We start from the raw sequence: 20,540 nt of genomic DNA, 5'->3' as shown, positions 1-20,540 counted from the left end.
CCCAATGGCATGAATCTCTATGTTTTTCACTTATTTGTTTTTTTTTGTTTTTTTGAAAATAGACCAAAAAACAAAATGTCCAAAGCACAAAACCTTGTTCGAAACAGTATTTTTGAAAAAAAAAGATAGATATTTTTCTTTTTCAAAAATGACCTTCTCTCCTATTCGGATTTTGGACGTTTTGTGCAAAATGTCCAAAGTTGGACTTAGATGTCATATCGAAAATGCCCCTCCATGTGTCTTTCTAAAATCATCTCATGAAACCCACAGAAATTGTGGTTAAAATGAAGCAGCTTGAATTTACACAAGTTTGGAAGCAGGTGTAAACGTACATAGTTAATTATGCATACTTCATGACTTCTCCCATGTTCCGCCAAGGTATCTTTAAATACAGGGCAGACAGATTTTAAAGATTGCAAATTACCACTGTTAACTGCTGAGCAAGTTGTAAATAAGAACAACAAATATTGTTGGAAATGTCTGTATGCAAATGCCAGAATTAAAAGATAGATATAATAGGCATCTCTGAGACCAGATGGAAGGAAGATAACTAATGGGACAGTCTTCTACAGGACATAAACCACATCTTGGAATCCGTATGAATAAAAATTCCATATGTAATGGGGAAAACGATAGTGATAGGCGTGTACTACCATCAGTGCTGTATAGTAACTAAGCAAATGTAACTAGTTACTGTAGTTTAGAAAACGTTTTGTAAAGAAGTACAGGATAACATTTGTTACTTTTACTTTTACTAAAGTAATAATTTCACCAATTTTTGCTACTTTTTTTCAGTTACATCTGATTCTTGCAGTTAAAAGTAAAAGAGGAAGCAAGATGCAAATGACGACTCCTCAATAAACCAAATGAAACAGCAAAACCAGGGACAGGATTTTACTATTGCAAACCTCATCACACAAACAGTGGATCATCTCATCTTAAAATTTGCTGTTCAGTGAATATAACCTATAAGAACAGTGGAATTTCCTGTGTATGTTGATCTGGTTACTGGTTTCCAACCAAACAGAACAGTGATGAGTTGGCCACTTTAAAGTGGAGATGAAGCTGAAGCTGATAGCAATTCTTGCTGAACAGGCATATGTCTCTATCACAATAGACTGCTGATCAACCCATGGAAAATTTTACATTGGAATGACTGTCCACTGGATTGATACAGCCTTTAGAGAGAAAATCTGCTTGTCTGGCCTTAAGACTGAAGGGTTCTCACACATCTGACATTCTTGCATCAGTTCTTGAAGATATTCAAACTAGAGAATGAAGGGGGATGGGGAAACGCAGGTAACCACGGGGACGAGGACAGAGCCCATGGGGATGGGACAGGGATGGAGACAGAGCCCAAGGGGACAGGGACAAACTTTGTCCCTGTGTCATTCTCTTGGAACAGCCCCTCTCCAACAGAATGAACATGGATGTTAGTAGTTTTATGACCAACTTTTATGGAACAATACCTCCTTTTAAGGCTATTGTTAATGAATTGGATAATTATTTATGTTTGAGTGATACGACAATGTTTTGATTTTTTTTTAAAAACAAGCAAAAGTGCTGGCCAAAACTGGCACGGGGGATCCTGTGCATTCCTGCTACCAGCACGTCTTTTGAGAGGACATTTTCTATTGCGGGATGGACTGTGAAAGACAGGAGAGCTGGACTGAATCCTGAGATTGTTGATGACTTATTATTTCAGGGAGTTACATGCATCGTTACAGTCACATGGCCTAACATCTTCAACCTGTTCCATACTGATGTCTGCTGACTCATCTGGGTTTCTTCCACTAAAGAGACCAGATTGGTGATCCACTGATCCTTTGTTGTGGCAGAGAGGATTTTGCCTGGGTCATGTTTAGCAAAATCTAAATATAACAGGGGAGGCAAAAAAAAATCTTAATTTCCTAGTAAAAAAATGTCTTTTTGCCATTTACCAGTCAGTCAGACCTGATCCAGATTGAATTAATCACATATTTTAAAAAATTGGAACCTCAACTGCCCACATCGATACTGCATCAAGATCAAAAGACTCACTGAACCAAAACCAAATTATTATTATTAATTTTTTAATCAAAAGGCTTTCAAACAGTTCAAAGCAATCTAATAAGGCTATGGGACAATAGCTCTCCTTTATTACTACTACTACTACTACTACTATTTAGCATTTCTATAGCGCTACAAGGCATACGCAGCGCTGTACAAACATAGAAGAAAGACAGTCCCTGCTCAAAGAGCTTACAATCTAATAGACAAAAAATAAATAAAGTAAGCAAATCAAATCAATTAATGTGAACGGGAAGGAAGAGAGGAGGGGGTAGGTGGAGGCGAGTGGTTACAAGTGGTTACGAGTCAAAAGCAATGTCAAAGAGGTGGGTTTTCAGTCTAGATTTAAAGGTGGCCAAGGATGGGGCAAGACGTAGGGGCTCAGGAAGTTTATTCCAGGCGTAGGGTGCAGCGAGACAGAAGGCGCGAAGTCTGGAGTTGGCAGTAGTGGAGAAGGGAACAGATAAGAAGGATTTATCCATGGAGCGGAGTGCACGGGAAGGGGTGTAGGGAAGGACGAGTGTGGAGAGATACTGGGGAGCAGCAGAGTGAGTACATTTATAGGTTAGTAGAAGAAGTTTGAACAGGATGCGAAAACGGATAGGGAGCCAGTGAAGGGTCTTGAGGAGAGGGGTAGTATGAGTAAAGCGACCCTGGCGGAAGATGAGACGGGCAGCAGAGTTTTGAACTGACTGGAGAGGGGAGAGGTGACTAAGTGGGAGGCCAGCAAGAAGCAGATTGCAGTAGTCTAAACGAGAGGTGACAAGGGTGTGGATGAGGGTTTTGGTAGAGTGCTCGGAAAGAAAGGGGCGGATTTTACGGATGTTGTAAAGAAAGAAACGACAGGTCTTGGCGGTCTGCTGGATATGAGCAGAGAAGGAGAGAGAAGAGTCAAAGATGACCCCAAGGTTTCGAGCTGAGGAGACAGGGAGAATGAGAGAGCCATCAACAGAAATAGAAAATGGGGGGAGCGGGGAGGTGGGTTTGGGGGGGAAAATGAGAAGCTCGGTTTTGGTCATATTTAATTTCAGGTGGCGTTGAGACATCCAGGCAGCAATGTCAGACAAGCACGCTGAAACTTTGGTTTGGATGCAAGGTGAGATATCAGGGGTAGAAAGGTAGATTTGGGAGTCATCAGCATAGAGGTGGTAGGAAAAGCCATGGGATGAGATTAATGAACCAAGGGAAGAAGTGTAGATAGAAAAGAGGAGGGGACCAAGAACAGAACCCTGGGGTACGCCGACAGGCAGAGGGATAGAAGTAGAAGAGGATCCACCAGAGTGAACACTAAAGGTGCGGAGGGAGAGGTAGGAAGAGAACCAGGAAAGGACAGAGCCCTGGAATCCAAGTGAGGACAGGGTATCGAGAAGTATGCTGTGATCGACAGTGTCAAAAGCAGCGGAAAGATCAAGAAGAATGAGGATGGAATATTGACCTCTGGATTTAGCCAGTAATAGGTCATTGGAGACTTTAGTAAGCGCAGTTTCGGTTGAGTGGAGAGGGCGAAAACCAGATTGTAATGGGTCAAGAATAGCATGTGAGGAGAGAAAATCAAGGCAGCGGCGGTGAACAGCACGCTCAAGTAATTTGGAGAGAAAAGGAAGGAGGGAGATGGGTCGGTAATTAGAGGGACAAGTAGGGTCAAGTGAAGGCTTCTTAAGGAGAGGTGTGACCACAGCATGTTTAAAGGCAGCAGGGACAGTCGCAGTGGAAAGTGAGAGGTTGAGAATGTGACAGATAAAAGGAATAAGAGTAGGAGAGATGGCATTAAGAAGGTGGGTGGGAATGGGATCAGAGGAACAGGTGGTACATTTTGAGGAAGAAAGGAGAAGTGTAGTTTCCTCAATAGTAACTTCAGGAAAGGAGGAAAGGGAATGAGGGGAAGGAGAGAGAGGGGAACGGACTAGTGGAGGGAGAGCTGGTGAGGTAGAGAAAGCAAGGTTTATCTTTTGAACCTTGTTGTGAAAGAATTCAGCAAGGGTCTGAGGAGATAGTGAAGGGGGAGTTGGGGGAGGGGGCACCTTGAGGAGAGAGTTCAATGTGGTGAAGAGAAGTCGAGGATTAGAGCCAAGAGAGTTGGTCAGTTGGATATAATAATCCTGTTTGGCACGTAAAAGAGCAGATTGGAAGGAGGTCAGCATGAACTTAAAGTGTAAGAAATCAGCAAGGGCCCGAGATTTCCGCCAGAGGCGTTCGGCGGAGCGGGTACAGGAACGTAGGTAGCGGATATTAGAAGTCAGCCAAGGTTGGGGTTTTGTACGCCTTACAGGGCGGGTCATCAAAGGTGCAAGAGTGTCTAAGGCAGAGGATAGAGTATTGTTGTAAGAAGAAACAGCCTCGTTGACAGACGTGGATGGTGCCACAGTAGAGAGGAGGTTTGAAACATGGGAGGATAGAGATGAAGGGTCAATGTCGGTAAGATTCCTAGATAAATTAGATAGGATAGGACGGGACTGGGAGGGAGGAGATTTAAGTGTGAAAGTTATAAGATGGTGATCAGAGAGGGGAAGATCGGAGGCAAGGAAACTAGAGGGTGAACAGTTGGAGGAGAAGATGAGATCAAGACAGTGACCATTTTGATGAGTGGGGGAGGTGGAGCATAGTTGGAGATTAAAGGACGACGTTAAAGCGAGTAACTTGGAAATATAAGAGTTGGAAGGATCATTAGCAGGAATATTAAAGTCACCAAGGATGAGAGAGGGGGAGGAAGGATCATGGAAGAAGGCAAGCCAGGCATCAAAGTCACTGAGAAAGGATGAAAGGGACTTATCAGGGGGACGATAAATGACCGCTATTCGAAGAGGCAGAGGAGAGAAAAGGCGGATAGAGTGGACTTCAAAGGAGGAAAAACAGTGAGATTGAGGTGGAAGAAGGGGTTGAAATCTGGAGGAGGGAGAGAGAAGTAGTCCAACACCGCCCCCACGGCCAGCAGGGCGAGGAGTATGTGAAAATAGATAACCGCCATGGCACAGGGCTGCGACTGAAGCAGAGTCATCAGGGCAGAGCCAGGTTTCTGTTATGGCGAGCAGATGGAGGTGACGCGAGATAAAGAGGTCCTGGATATAGGGGAGTTTGTTACAGATAGAGCGGGCATTCCATAGGGCGCAAGAGAAGGGCAGAGAAGAGGAGGGGAGTAGAGGAATAGAGATGAGGTTAGAGAGGTCACGGTGAGATCTGTAGAGTTTGGATAATAGTTGGTGAGGAGGGCCAGGATTGGGATTGATGTCACCAGCTGAGAGTAAGAGAAGGAGTAAAAGAGAGCGGAGGAGAGTAGGAGAGGTGTGGCCACGAAGGCGTCGAAGGCGAGAGGTATTTAGGTGGAATGGGGAAGGCAAAATGGAGGGAAGAAAGAGACGGAGATTAAAAGCCAAAAAGGAGGAAGAGGGTAGGAGAGAAGGTGAGGTGATGAAGTCAATGGATGGGAAGTGAGTTCCTGTAGCGGAGAGAGGTAGGGGGTGAGGGAAAAGATTAGGAAGGGACAGAGCTAGGAAGAGAATGTGAATAGGGGCCATAAACGATTAAGGTACTTTAGCAACTGGAAAAAGATTAGATACAAAGAGAAAAATGCCCCGCGCGCCGTTAGGCGCGCGGCACCTAGAGCGAAGGCCCTGAGTGGATCGGGGTGGACCTGGGTGTCACCCCGGAGAAGGCTGTAAGGATATGCAGATGAGCTGCAAGTCCTCCACAGCAGGTTTCCCAACCTACTAACTGATCTATTCAGTATTGCTTTATCATTCTCAGTAACCCTTCACAGTCCAGCTCTAAAAATATACTGCTTCATTCCCTCAACATCCCCACTTTCCTCCGTGGCATAGAGAAGCTGATAATATTTTCAAAACTCCTCTGCTATCTCTTTGTTGCTCTTAACCCTGTATCCCTGGGTCTTCACTGTTTCGCTTATCAACCTTGTATTTCTTCCTTTTTTAATTGACAAACTCATAGTTTCCATGTCTCCTGCTCTGTTGTAAATACTGCCTTTTAGATAATCGCATAAAAAATACCATCTTCTCCACTTTCATGGTCTCTATCTTACGCTTCACTTCCATCAGTCTGTAGTAGGCTTTCATACTCCTTTTTCTGCAGGAACCTTTCCGACTCCTCATATAATTGTTGTATTCTTTTTCATGCTTTGTCTTGTACTGGGAGGCTATTTGGATGATCACCCCTCTCATAATCACTTTACCCACATCCCATAATACCGCACCTGATGTTTCCCCTGTTTCATTTAGGGCCAAGAACTACTCCCAGGCCTTCCTCAATCTCACCTTTACCTCCTGTCTCTAAGACAGGAGTAGATTTAACCTCCATTGTCTCTACTTCCCCACTGCTCTCTGCTTCACATTCACCTGCAGCTTCACTAATCCTTGACCAGAGAGACATACTGGATGTATCCACAACTTTCACACTCTGTCCCACCAAAAGATAATCTATTCTGGAATATATCTGATACTTCTCCAAAAGGCAGATATATTTCCAACACAAGGGATTGAGTCCTCTAAATATCAAATAAATCAAATGTTTCCCTGGTCGATATTCAGCCAGCAGTGGTCAGTGGCTCCATAGTACAAATGGCTGTTGCAACCTCTAGCGGGAGTCTTACGATTCTAGCGGTGGCCATTTTTACCAGGGAGTAAGGTAGGCCTGGGGGGCCTCCTCCAACTGAGGTGGGAGGGGGTTTTGTTCCTTGTGTAGGGAGTGGGGGGCATCACAGCATGTGTCGAAAGGATGGGAGGGGGATTGAAGTTTGCTGGGGTGGGAGGGAGGAAAGGACACTGTACGTTGCAGGCTAATACCCGATGTTATGTGGGTACTGACCAATATTTGGTGCCAGCACCCACATAGCTAACCAGGCAAAGTTAGGACTGCTGTTTATGTGATGCTACATGCCCAATTATCCATGCGGGTGCAGCTCCTTCACCCTTTAATGCCTCTGACCTGCCCACTTGGGGCATGTCTAGTAAGCGCCGATATTCAGTGGTACTGTCTAATTAAGTGCCACTGAATACTTGTAGCTAGGCAGGCACAAGTGATTTAAATGGGCAGGAGACTCTCCTGCCTGTTTAAATCGCTTTGAGTATCAACCCCTATGTGAGGGAGTTTATAGAACACTGCCCCTCACCCTTAAGAATAGTTCTTCAAATAGCCTGCTCCATCTTAAGATAAGTGGTCCCGCCCTGGGAGGAAGTAAATCAGGAGGGGTGGAGTCAGAACCAGGAAGTATAAAAGGCAGAGCCAGACTGAGGTTAAGGAGACTCAGGGAAGGAAGAACAGGAGTCCCAGCAAATGCCGCTACAGCTTATCTACTATAATAAAACTCACCCTCAACGTTCTGAAGACAACGTTCTGAAGTCACTCAGTCACTCACTGAAGGGTTCATGGATTCATGGTGGTGAAGCCACAACACTGACCATGTCTCTCTGCCCCGCCCTCGCATGACGGACCAATCAGAAAAAACACCCTCAACATTCTGAAACACAAAGGACCATCACAACACCGTTCCCAGGCAACACTAGGCAACGTAAGACGGACCAATCAGAGGAAACTACGTGACAATAAGGGAGGAGCATTCCCCAGCAGAATGGCTCATTATCTGTGCAGCACGGAGAGCACAGAACCACCGCTGGAACGAGAGAATATTCCTACTGTGGGTATGTGCAAAAATAGAGCGGGGGAGGGGGGGGGAGAAATTTTTAAATGCCTAATGCCAGTACTGAAGAGTGCCAGAGGGCCTATAGCACAGACTACATTTGGGATCGCTTGACATGGAGTCAGAGGAGCCAGAAAACAACGTGCCCGTCACCATCTGGGACGTGGGCAAACAGGACAAGCTGTGACCCAGCTGGATTACCCGCAACTCAGCCAGCAGCAAACAGCGACCAAGGAAGGGGGAGGAGTACTCCTTCCCTGCCTAGGAATCGCTGGAGACTGGCTGCCAAACTAACGAACCAACCGCACACCGACGCACCACCTCCATCATTCGAAAGGCATCCACTCTTTCTTCAACAGAAATGCAAACTAATAATACAAAACAAACAAAGAATACATGGCTTCTCAGGCGGCTGCAGGTAACTCCCCACCCCCTTCCTCTTCCCCTTTTGCCGAAGCGGCCAAGGATGTGCCCAACCATCCCCAGCCTCAGGCACACACACACAATACAACAGAAACACACCCTCAAAGCCACACACCAATCCAACCCACTTTGCCAGCACAGCACAGCACATCCCCCAACCCCCAAGCAAAAACCAAAACAAAACAAAAAAAGACACACATCAACAACCTGCACACACACCGGACCCTCACACACTCACACACACACACACACAAACAAAATAACTCTGTGACACATACACACACACACACACACAAAAAAAACCACATGCTAGCGCCCGTTTCATTGGTTTCGGAAACGGGCCTTTTTTACTAGTATCTAATGATTGTGACCTGGCTGAGGTAAGCCACTTTTGTTTCCTGATTTAAGACTAGCAAGCCTCGTTCTGAGGTCAGGCTGGAGCTAGACCTGGAACTCTGAGAAGAGCCGAGAACTTACTGTGTTTGGGGTGTTACAGCCCCACCAGCCACATACTGTGTTTTGGGCCTGCCAGCTAGAGGCCTGCTTGAGACTGTATTAACTGAACTACAGAGGTGTTTGACCTTGTGTTCCTGGTCCTGTGAAGTAACAGGCCTCAGGATTCAGTTAATAAACTATTTATTTTCGTTTAAATACCGTTGTCCAGCTGTGTTATTTCGCAGGCCCACCCTCAACCCCCGCCGGGGTATCACACTCTTCCATGTTTTCCCTTAGACCCTCCCTTCTGTCTGCCATCCCTTTCCTGTTGGCCTGATCTATCAAGTTCCCCAGGACACAATTCAAGTCCCCCCTCCCTCCCAAACACTTGGAATCCCTTTGCAATCCTATCAAATTCTCCCAACCACTTTCTAAAGAAGTTTCTTTAAGCCCTTTGGCGCATATAGAGGATGCTAATACACCTTCTAGCAATCCTCCCCATGAGCCAAACTACTACCCTCTCCATGTCCCTACCATCTTCATATTTTACAAATTGGAGGCCTTTATTTAGCAAAATGGCCACCCCTCTTTTCTTTGTTGTAAACATGAAATGTATCACTTCTCCACACCTTTTCAGTTTCTCATGCATCATTGTTGAGATTTGGTCTCCTAGAGAAGTGCCACATTGTCCCTTTGGTCTTTCAAGTACTTCATTTGGCCTTTCCTTTTGACAGGACAGTTGATTTGACCATTTAATGTCATTATGTTAAGGGTCATAATCTTCTACTTTGTGTCTCCAAGGCCAGATCAAGGAACAAATAGACTTTAAAGTCTTTATATTCCAAAGTGGCCTGAAGCACATACGCCATCTTCTCTAAACGGAGCATCTTGATGATGATAGCATGCGAGGGAGCCCCTGGGCTCAACCGAGCTTGGAGCTCTCTACGTGCCTGCTCCACTTCAAACACCAGATGGGTCAGGGAACCTGAAAAACACTCTTTAAGTAGCTCATGGACAAAGCACTCCCACGGAGACCTCAAACAGCCTAATAAAGGAGTGTCAGCTCCAATTTTCTTGTTCCTTCAAATTGTCTTTTAAAAGGCGTACCTGAGTGTGCAGAAGTTGAAACGAGGAACTTTTGGTCTCCATCCAATCCTTGAGTGCTGCCACTCTTTGCTCCATGTGCAGCACCCTGGCCACTAAACTGCTGAAATGTTCCTCAAATTTGATGAGAACTGTCTGAATGTTCTCTTCCTTGGCCTCTCCAGTTTTTCTCAGTACTGTTATGAAGCCATCCTCCTGATCCAGACTTTCCTTGGAGTCCTCATTGCCCACCACCAATTCAACAGGGTCTGCAGCCTGCTGATTTGCTCCCATTGGGGTCAGGGCTTTAGTTTTGGCTGCACACATTTCCTTAATGGTTTTACTGATCTTGCCCTTCACTGGCTTTGGCATCCTCTTGGTTCACTATTTTATGTATGGGCAGTTCCCTGTGTATGGAGGATATCGGATTAGATTGGGTGAAGAAAATGGTTGATGCGGAGGCTGCTCACCTGCATCTGTCTACCATGCACTTCACATTGCTGCACTCTTAATGCTGAAGCATCCCCAGCATCCATTATAGCTCCCAGACCCGTGGAGACTGACGCTTCTAATGCTGAAGTTGAATTTGATGGACCAGACTTATCAGCACCACAGATTTGTTCATGCTGCTTCTCAGTACCACAAAGATCTCTTTTGCATATCTGTGAACACAATTTACAGCAAGAAGGTTCATACTCAGGCCCGGGCACTGCAGGCAGCAGCACAGAAGCCAGCTCTGCAAGTGCCCCAATATTGAGCAAGCCTCTTCACTGTGTCCAAGAAGATGTACATAAGTACATAAGTAATGCCACACTGGGAAAAGACCAAGGGTCCATCGAGCCCAGCATCCTGTCCACGACAGCGGCCAATCCAGGCCAAGGGCACCTGGCGAGCTTCCCAAACGTACAAACATTCTATACATGTTATTCCTGGAATTGTGGATAGACAGAGTTGCAGACCAGGGGAAGGGACATATGAAAACTGCAGGGCAGAGAACAGGAGGAAGGCAGGGAGAGGGGATAGGAAGAAGTTTGTGTTGAAGGGCACTGGTTCGAGGGTGGGAAGAAGAGTGCTGGAGTTGGGGAGGAAGAGGGAAAGTATATGTGAAGTGTGGGGCAGGGACATAGCCATGGAGGGAGGACCTGAAGGGGTACAAGTCCCTCCATTTTGGCCTAGGTCCCTCCAGTGCCCCTAGAAAGAATACTGGAGCTACCAGAGATCCCCGAGCCCTGTCAGCTTAACACCTGAGTGCTGCAAGTCTATTGTTTCCTTCTGCTCCCTTCCCTGGCTCCTCTAATACCTGCAGCTGTGAATAGCAAAACTGATGGTTGGCCTGTTGATCTCACAAGAACACCAATGGGATGAACCGCCAGTGAGATTCCAACACACAATGATACAGGCATTAGAAGAGCCAGAGAACAGAGCAGTGGGAAGTAGAGAGACAACTTTTCACAATTAGCAGAGAAGAGGCAGTGGAAGGAAAAAATATATTAGTGAGGGGACACAGCAGAAGAAAGGCAGACCTGTATGCCTAGTGCCCCCTATTTTAACCTTAGGACCCTCAACCCCCCCCCCCCCCCCAAAAAAAAAAAAATCTGTTCTGGCAATGCAGCTAGCAGGGGGATGAGGAGAGAAAGATTGCACTTCACCACAAACCAAGTTACCTTCTAACCCTTCTCCCCTTTTCCTTCCATTAAACAAACTACAGCTCTGCTACATGGACAGACTGTGCTGTGCAGTGTAGAAGGAGGGAGACGGACAGAGTTCCCTAATCCCTCCGCCGGCTGTTGCAGTCGAATGGATGTAGATGGAGGACTGCTTCCTCCCTCCCGTGACTGAGTGATATCCATTGGGCTGAAAACTGTTTAGTGTGCAATAAACAGGATCAGGGGGGTGGTGGTGTATGAACTGGGTCCTGTTCCTCCTATGCAGATCAAACCATAATTTCCCACACCCAATCTTTTTTTTTTTTTGGTAAAATATAAACACAAGATATGACAACAAAGTGCTTCATACACCTGAAAAAGATCAACAAAAATTCCAGGAACCATAACACAAAAGTTATCCAGATTTGTATCTCCCACCTCCAAACCCCAAACCCCTCAGTTTCATTAAGCTCTGGATGCATGCCCACCAAGTAAAGAAAACAAATAAAGTTCAACAGCATAATCTATGTTATAGTTATATTGAACCACTTAGCTCTTCATCTCTCCATTTCCAATAGGGACCTCATACTCATGCCCCTGAGCATGGCTTTAACAATAACAATAGTAATATGCAGTACCTTCTTCAGTGTCCAAGCAGATGCCAGGACGAGTCTCCTTGTCATATATAATCCAGCTAATAATTTTTGTGTTGCGGCTTCACTCCTGGATTCCCTTATTAATCAAGTAACACTCAGCGTGTTTGGTGAATATAGTACCGTCACATGATCACTGTAAGAATGGCTAGTGATGTAGTTAGGGGGGGCCTTGGGGGCCTGGGCTTTCCCAAATTAGATCTGGGGCCCCTGGTTTGTCTGGTATGGGTTCCCAACCCCGCCAACTGAAGACTTTCTCCAGTGCTGTTCTTTGCACATTACCTACCCTGCTTCCTCTCATGTCGCGTGCATGCTTGGTTTTAGTGAAACTGAGCACGCGCCATTTTGCACATGCTCAGTTTCACTATAACTGAGCATGCACACGACGTGAGGGGAAACAAGGCAGGCAACGCAGAGAGAACAGTGCTGGAGAAAGGCTTCAGTTGGCGGGGATTGGGAACCTAGAGTGACCTTGATGGGGAAGCAGAGCACAGACTAGGAGGGGAGAGTAAGAGGCCTGGAGGAAGAAGAGTGGGGCTTAGGGAGTGGGCAAAAATGTGCATGGACAGGGCTGGGGATTGAGTAGGAGAGCAGACATTTAGGGATTGGAGAGGGGGACTCGAGATTTGGACTGAGGGCTTGAGCCAGGACTGAGTGACTGAGTGGGAAATTGAGAACTTTGGGAGTAAGGGGAACAGGATCTGGAGTATAACTTGGAAGACAGAGAAAGGCCTTTGTGTGTGTGTGTGCGGGGGTGCTTAGAACAGGTTGCTGGATGGGAACAGAGGGGGAGAAGGCTGATAAGGAAAGTTGTCCAAACAGAACCATTAATGCAGCTGGAAAATTAAAATGTGTAGACAACAAAGGTAGAAATAAGGAATATTCTGGCTGATATGTAAAGCGATATAAGTGGGCAGAACCCTCTCATGCCCTGTTAAACTGCTTATCACCGCCTAAGTGATGATATTCAGTGGCATTTAACCAGACAGTGCCACTGAATATCTCTACAGACCACCCAACTAAAAAGTGGGCCGGTCAGGGGTGGTACAGGGGGCAGTGTTGGGGAAGAGCTGGGGGGTTATGTGGGTGCCAGCAATATTCAGTGCCAAGACCCGCATCACTAAGCAAATGAATTAAGGAAGCACAGAAGCTGTCCTAAATTCACCCACCTAGCTATGCGGGCCCCGGCACTGAATATTGGCTGGAACCCGCATAACTTGCTGTCCATCCTCCTCCCGGGCCCACAAAACAGCCCCCTCCTTCCTACCCCCTCCCCCAGCCTGCCAGACTCAAAGTCATCCTCCCCTCCCCCAGAATGAGCCCTTCCTACCCCAATGTCCCCAAAGTCTAGGCAGGCCCCCACTAGGTGGTACTAGTGGGGGTATTGGTGGCAGGTACACCACGAGCTGCTACAAAAGGTTGCGGCAGCCACAAAGGGCAGGAGCTTTGCTCCTGATCCGAACACCCTCACTAAGACCACCAGACCTCAGGGGGGGGAGGGGGGCTTTGAGTCTGGTGGGCTGAGGAGAGGGGGTAGGAAGAAGGGGGGCTTTTGGGAGGGGGATCAGGGATTCTTAGAAGTTCAAAACTAGTTAAATTGTACAGCGCTGCGTAACCCTAGTAGCGCTTTAGAAATGTTAAGTAGTAGTAGTAAGTAGTAGTATTCAGGTCCCGGCCGATATTCAGCTGAGGCCCACATAATTGTCTTTTGCAGGCTCTGGCTGAATATTGGCTGGGACCTGCATAAGCTCCGGTGGCCATCTCCACCAAATTTTGCCCTGATATTCAGTGTCAGTGACCGGTCATGGCCTGGCACTAACTATCAGGGGCTCACCTAGTATTTACAAAATGCTGACCGCTGCCAGCTGAATATCAGCCAGATTACTTTTAGTGTAGTGATTGAAATATGTCAACCTTCAAATGTACATCTCTTATATTCCCTTTACACTGGTCAAACTAAAAAGAGTTTGCACCAGCTCCAACTAATTCAGAATGCAGCGTGCCCACATCACACCCTTCCTGCAAAAACTACCCTGGCTACCAACCAGTACCTTACGAGGATGAATTTAAAACTCTAATGTTTGATTTTCAAGGTCCTCAGAGGAGCTACATCTGATTACTACTACTACTTAACATTTCTAGAGCGCTACTAGAGTTACGCAGCGCTGTACAAATTAAGACTACCTCAACTTCAGAAAGCAGGTGAAAGCCTGACTCTTCTTCGAAGCCTTTAATACATGTGGCAACTGACTTTCCACTCACTCCACACCTGGACTAGCTTGCCATACACCCTGCAACTTGGACCAGCCTCTCCTATCTTATTTAACGGTACATATAATTTGCCTTCAGTTTAGCCACCCATCTGTTTATCCCAGTTGACTCTACACTACCCACCTACATATATCTGCACTTTGCCCCTCGGCTACATGGTAAGAGGTTTCATTGCACTGTAGAAACAGCATTAGCATCCTATCCATATTATTTGAATGTTCTAATGTGTGCATATTAGGTGTTTCTTTGGTGTTATGCTGACATCACATTATATCTATGTTATTTGAATGTTCTTCCATGCTGTCTGTTATGGTATTGTTGGTCATTTTACTTTTGTTAGGCTGTTAAGTTTTATGTTAAACTGTACCTGCTGTACACCGCTTTGGGTGAATCTCTTCATAAAAGTGGTTAATAAATCCTAAAAATTATATGTTCAGTACGAGAAATATGTTTCTGTTTGTCAAGTGTGGCACTGCAAGCAGGGTCTGGTTTGTCAGGGTTTCCATTTCAGGTTTTGTCTGCATATATTTTCTAATTTGTGGTTACTTATTCTGCATTTGGTGAGGGTCTGGCTCTGTATTTGGATTTTATATTTAATTACTCTCCTTTTCAAAGTCTGAGCTCAAGGTGAGTTACATTCAGATACATGAGTTATTTCCCTGCTCAAGCGGCCCTACAATCTGTTTGTGTGATCAATTTGAGGGATTTTGCGTGTGTCGTTTCTTCTGTTTTGCAGTAGGAGGTATACTGATAATTTAGCACAGACTCGGAGGTGGTGGTTAGGATTCTATTCCTTACGTGGGGCAGAGCTAATCTCAGAAAAGTAAAAGGGAGTCCATTCTCCGTAAGTGTTTCAAGTGGCCCTGAATACTTTTCTTTCTGAGCATAATAAATACATTCCATAAAAAGGTGTCTGAAGCATTCCTTAGATTTCTCTATGCAGCAGGAGTAAAGCTCTCCAGTTTGGAGCCCTGCACTCACACACCCACAGACTGGACAGTACAAAAGCTGAACAACACTGCTGGAGCCTCTAGTGGCTGGTTCTCACCTTGGTACGCTTGGTAGTGGTCTGGAGGGCAACAGGTGTAGCAGGAGCCAGATTAGGAAAGAATCACACAGGCAGGAAAGACATAGAGCAGCAGCAGAAGCAGCAAAGATAAAGAAACAAAAGACATCGCCACAGTTAGTGTACACAGCATGCTCAGCCTCCACTCTTCTATTTCTCAAACATTTCAGTCATTTACGGCTAGGTCACTGAGCTATAGATCCAGTTCTAATCTAGCTCCCAATACATCTGCCCCCCCAGCACAGAGTGAGGAGAGAAAACCAGGAGGACTGAACCTGGAAATTTCAGGAGATAGAGGGTCTGATTTAGGGCATCCCTGCCCCATCCTGTCTTTGTGGAAATAAAGTTTAGTAAATACAGCCATCAGTTAGGCTAGAAGCACTCCTTCAACCCTGATTCAAGCATGTGGTCTCCCTGTCATTCTCTGCCTCACTCACAGAAACCTGGCTGAGGTACAGCAGTGTTAGTTAATGATTTGTTAGTGACATGAAGCTCTAATAGAGAATTAAATCATGCTTATTATGGCATGATCTGTAAACCTACACAATTGATCAGTCTGGTTCCCAAACTTGATCCTGGAGGAACCCCTACCAGTCAGGTTTTCGGGATATCCACAATGAATATTCATGAGAGAGATTTGCATTCAGTGGAAGCAGTACCTTCAAATCTCTCTCATGAATATTCATTGTGGGTATCCTGAAAACCTGACAGGCTGGGGTGCTTCCAGGACCAGGTTTGGGAACCTCTAGATCCAGCACAGGAGAGAGAAATAAGTTATGCCTTTGTGTGACCTTGGAGAAGTCGCCTTATAGGCTTGTGCCCCTTGATTCTTGTGAGCACTTTTTTTCTGGCTGGGAGGACAGGCACAAAGGGGAGGAGGCAGTGTGCGATCTGCAGCTTTTGCCGCCTGACTTCATGAAATGTGTTTGGACAGCAGGCCAGCTGGTGATGGCCCTTCACAGCACAGAGAGGTGAACCCATTGTACATGACATTCCTGCTGTGTAGTCACTGTACATCTGGGATAGGCTGCTCCAGTTTCTTGCCCCCTGCTGTCATCAGCACAAATATAGGGCAGTTTACCCACTTCATTAGCAACTGGGTCATCCCTGTACCACTGTTAGGAAAGGCACGATTAAAACTTTCATAGTCTGAGTTTACAAACCAAGTGCTGGCATCAAGTTAGACTTTGCACTAACAGCATACATGGCACTTTATCTGCTTGTGCCTTGACTTGCTCCGTTATGATGCAGTAATCGCAGGCACTAAGGCAATGAACTGGCTTCCAACTATTCATTGGTCAGGAAGGATCAGCTCTCTGTAAACAGCAGAGAATAGCAGATGAATGTGGTATCACTGTGTACGTAGCACCATTACAAGGCTCTGCTTGTAGCTGACAAGAATGTAAAAGCTCACTCACTCACTGCAGCCTCTGGGGATACACACCTTTCAACAGCAACAACAAAGGCTGGAACAAATACTTGTCCCCAGGCCCTACTTCATTTCTCTATTTACCTGGTATGGGTCAACTCTTCTCAGAGTCTGATCAAAGCCAGTCCTTTGCTAAAACACCAGAATATGTGCTCACTTTGGGTCTCTGTTGTAGCATGGTACTTACTGGGGCAACAGCCTGCAAGAACACCCCAAACCAGCAGCAGTAACCCCCCCCCCCCCTTTTTTCTCTCAGATTAAATAGGCTCCCAGTGTAATTTAGTGATTGCAGCAAAGAGCTGTGAAACTTGGGAGACCCACATTCAAATCCAACCCCCTTTCCCTTCCCACTCACTGTTCAACTCTGATTTACTCCTTTCCTCCAGTTTAAGATTACAGGCTTTTTTTTTGGAGGGGGAGGGTGAAACATTTTCACTGAGAGTGTATAGTACCCCAAAATTATGAGGTATTAATAATTAACAGCATTCTTTCCTGGGAAAAATCAGCATGGGAAGTTTTTTTTTTTTTAAGTGTCCCCTAAGACAGTTGAAAAATAGCCACTATCTAATGAAATTATGGTGTGCCTGTGCTGTTCATCATCAACAGAGCTTTATACTAACACCACTTATACACAGCTTGTGTGTACAATAAAAAGATGAAGCATGGTCTCAGGGAAGGTTGTTTATTGAAATGAAGGTTAAATAAATACCTTTATTTCCAACTAAGTGTGACAAAACAATTTCCACAAATGTACTGGGAAGCAGGGGATAGGACAGATAGGAAAAATAGCACACAGTAATGTTTCAAAACATTCAGATAGATAACGCTGTTTTACAACAGTTTGGGGTTGAATTGCTGAGCTTATTTTCTCCAAAGTTGGCTAAAGAAATAATCCAATATAACTTTCAAAAGTATCTGCAGCTTTGCCCACGTCCTAGCTTTCAAATCCATGCTGCTGTGACGCTAGGGTGAATGTTAATGAAATAAACAAACCGGAGCCGGTCGGATGACTTTGCAAGCAAGTGCAACATCTTTCTTCAGCTGGGCTGCAGACCTGCGGGAAAAGCCGAAGGCAAGGACACTAACAGCAGGTCCAGGGGGCCATGTGAAACAGAAAAGGACTCTGCTCTGAGAAGGGAAACTCACAGCATATATGGCCAGATAGCAGGTGGGCAAAGCCAGCATCCTCAAAAAATGAACACTAAACCAAATCCTGCATCCTTACAAAAATATCCGCAGAGGAACACATCAAACAGGAAGGCACATTAAAAGGAGCAATAAAATTATAAGACTTTGTACCTTCCGTGTAGCCGGAGCCTGCCTCATCGTTACAGAAAGCGTCAGAGAAAGACAAAAAGAGGCAGAGACACAATGTTAGTACAAGCAGTCACAACGGCGCAGCTTTCTGTAGCTCCTTCCACGACTGTCCAGGATCTCCTACAAATGGCTGCAGCATTTCTCTTAGCTGTCATCCATTCACCCTCCCTGGTGAGTGTGTAAGACTCACAGGCAACTCGGGATCCTACCAATCAGCAATGCTGCGAAGTATGATCCAGTATTGCATCTCCATCAAGCCACAATACTGCTGCCTAATTGTACTTTCCCTTTCTTCGCCGTATTCCAACCACCGCCCTGTTTTCTGGTTACATCATCGGCTAGGAGGGCTTCCCTAAGTTCCCTCCCTTCCTCAAGGTCCCAGACAGTCTTTAAGCCAGTTCTGCACCAGTAACAACTGCTCATCCTCACAGTGGGTGGGGGCAACTGAAGGGATTGGACAGCAGGAGATATTTCCTGTTACCCAGCAACATCTGAGGCTCAGCTCTGAGAAGGGGCAGCACTGCAGGCTGTCCTCAAAGCAGTCCTTGATTCACATTCATGAACATTAACAGTATAAGTTATATTCCGGTTCAAAGCGGACGCTAGACATTTCCAAAGAAATTACAAACAAAAGTCAACAAATTTAGGGCCCTGTAAGCCATGCTTGAAGCGCGTTAGCGTTTTTAACGTGCACTAAGCATTAGCATGCGCTGTGTAGACGCTCATAATATTCCTACAGGTGTCTACACGGTTAGCGCACGCTCATTTTTAGCAAGCGCTTGAAAGCGCTAGCACACCTTAGTAAACAGGGCCCTTAAATTCTCCTTACAAAAGATCTTAATAAAACTAATCCATTCTAGCTAGTAGACTGCAGAACAAATTTCTGAAATATGTAAGGGGTCCTTTTATGAAGCTGCAGCAAGAGGGGGCCTGTGCTGGCGTTGGCGCTTGTTTTCGATGTGCGCCGAGGCCCTCTTTTAGCACAGTGGGTAAAAGGCAGGTTTCCCTGTTCTTAAATAGAGGAGTGTGGTAGCCGTGTTAGTCCACTCTTAAGGTTATCAATAGAAATCAAACAAAATAAAACATGGAAAAGAAAATAAGATGATACCTTTTTTATTGGACATAACTTAATACATTTCTTGATTAGCTTTCAAAGGTTGCCCTTCTTCGTCAGATCGGAAATAAGCAAATGTGCTAGCTGACAGTGTATATAAGTGAAAACATTCAAGCATTACTATGACAGTCTGACAGGGTGGGAGGAGGGGGGTGGGTAGGAAGTATGCATGGGGACATCAAAGCATATCATTGATATTCTAACAGGATAGGTGTGGATAGGTGAGGGGAGGGTGATCAACAGAGAAATACAGCTTTATGGTTTATAATGCTTGAATGTTTTCACTTATATACACTGTCAGCTAGCACATTTGCTTATTTCCGATCTGACGAAGAAGGGCAACCTTCGAAAGCTAATCAAGAAATGTATTAAGTTATGTCCAATAAAAAAAGGTATCATCTTATTTTCTTTTCCATGTTTTCTTTTGTTTGATTTCTATTGATAACCTGTTCTTAAAGAAATGGCTGTGCGGCAAGCGCATATTTAAGTTGCGGAATCTGTTGCCAGAAGATGTGGTCAAGGTGACCAACACAGCAAGATTCAAAAGAGGTTTGGACAAGTTCTGGAGGAAAAGCCCATAAAAAAATTATTAGTGACATAGGTGTGAGTGAGCCATCGCTCATCCCTGGGAATGAACTACGGGAAATAGATCTACTTTTTGGCATCTGCTGGGTAATAGGGACCCAGACTGGCCATTGTCAGGGACAGGATGCTAAGCTCAGTGGACATTAGTCTAACCCAGCATGGCATTCATTATGTACTTAACGTTAAGTCAAAAAGACTATTTCCCTCATTCTATAACCTGGCATCTTCAATTAGGCACCAACCCCCTGATTCTGTAAAAGTTGCCAAAAACTTTGCAAGCAAATTTAGGCACAGAATTTAATAGACTAGCGTGCCAGTGCCAATAATTGGCTTTCTAACATGCAATTATTGCACTAATTTGATTTACTAGAGATTAAATTACACACAACCCGAAAAAGGGGGCACCATTTATAGAATCTAGCCCAATTGTGTGCATTAGTTGTAGAATACTAGGACTTGCATGCATTTTCCTCCGGATTCTATATTGCACACCTAGCATTCCACGCCAAAATTCAAGCATATTCTATAATAATGTGCATAACTTAATTGGCTTAACAAGCAATAATTAGAATTTACATGCACAACATGCTAAGCGTATTCTGTAACACACTCCACCTAAATTTTAATGCGTGCAGGCAAAAAGGAGCATGGTTTTGGGTGGGGAAATGGGAATTTCATGGGCGTTCCAAACTTTTCACGCACTTATAGAATATGTCCCTCTGCGCCTAAATCTACGTGCTGGGCTTTACGCCATGTTTTCATTGGTATAAATGGATGTTCGTAGTTTTAGGTGCTAGGATATCAACTACCACGCCTAAATCT

At 45.2% G+C, this 20,540-nt stretch overlaps 1 protein-coding gene across 1 annotated transcript in view; it reads right to left on the bottom strand.

Annotated features, from left to right (window-relative positions):
* The window catches only part of LOC115462551 (dynactin subunit 1-like), a 277,665-nt gene that overhangs the window by 151,044 nt on the left and 106,081 nt on the right, over nt 1-20,540 (bottom strand). The window contains exons 6-7 of the mRNA XM_030192544.1: nt 18,002-18,019; nt 15,256-15,276 (exon numbers count right to left, since the gene is read on the bottom strand). Of these exons, the coding sequence (XP_030048404.1) occupies nt 15,256-15,276; nt 18,002-18,019 (39 nt within the window). The remainder of the gene's footprint in view (nt 1-15,255; nt 15,277-18,001; nt 18,020-20,540) is intronic.

This window comes from Microcaecilia unicolor, chromosome 2, assembly GCF_901765095.1.
Source record: "Microcaecilia unicolor chromosome 2, aMicUni1.1, whole genome shotgun sequence".
NCBI classification, from domain to species: Eukaryota; Metazoa; Chordata; class Amphibia; order Gymnophiona; family Siphonopidae; genus Microcaecilia; species Microcaecilia unicolor.
This window is presented reverse-complemented; position numbering and strand designations above follow the sequence as displayed.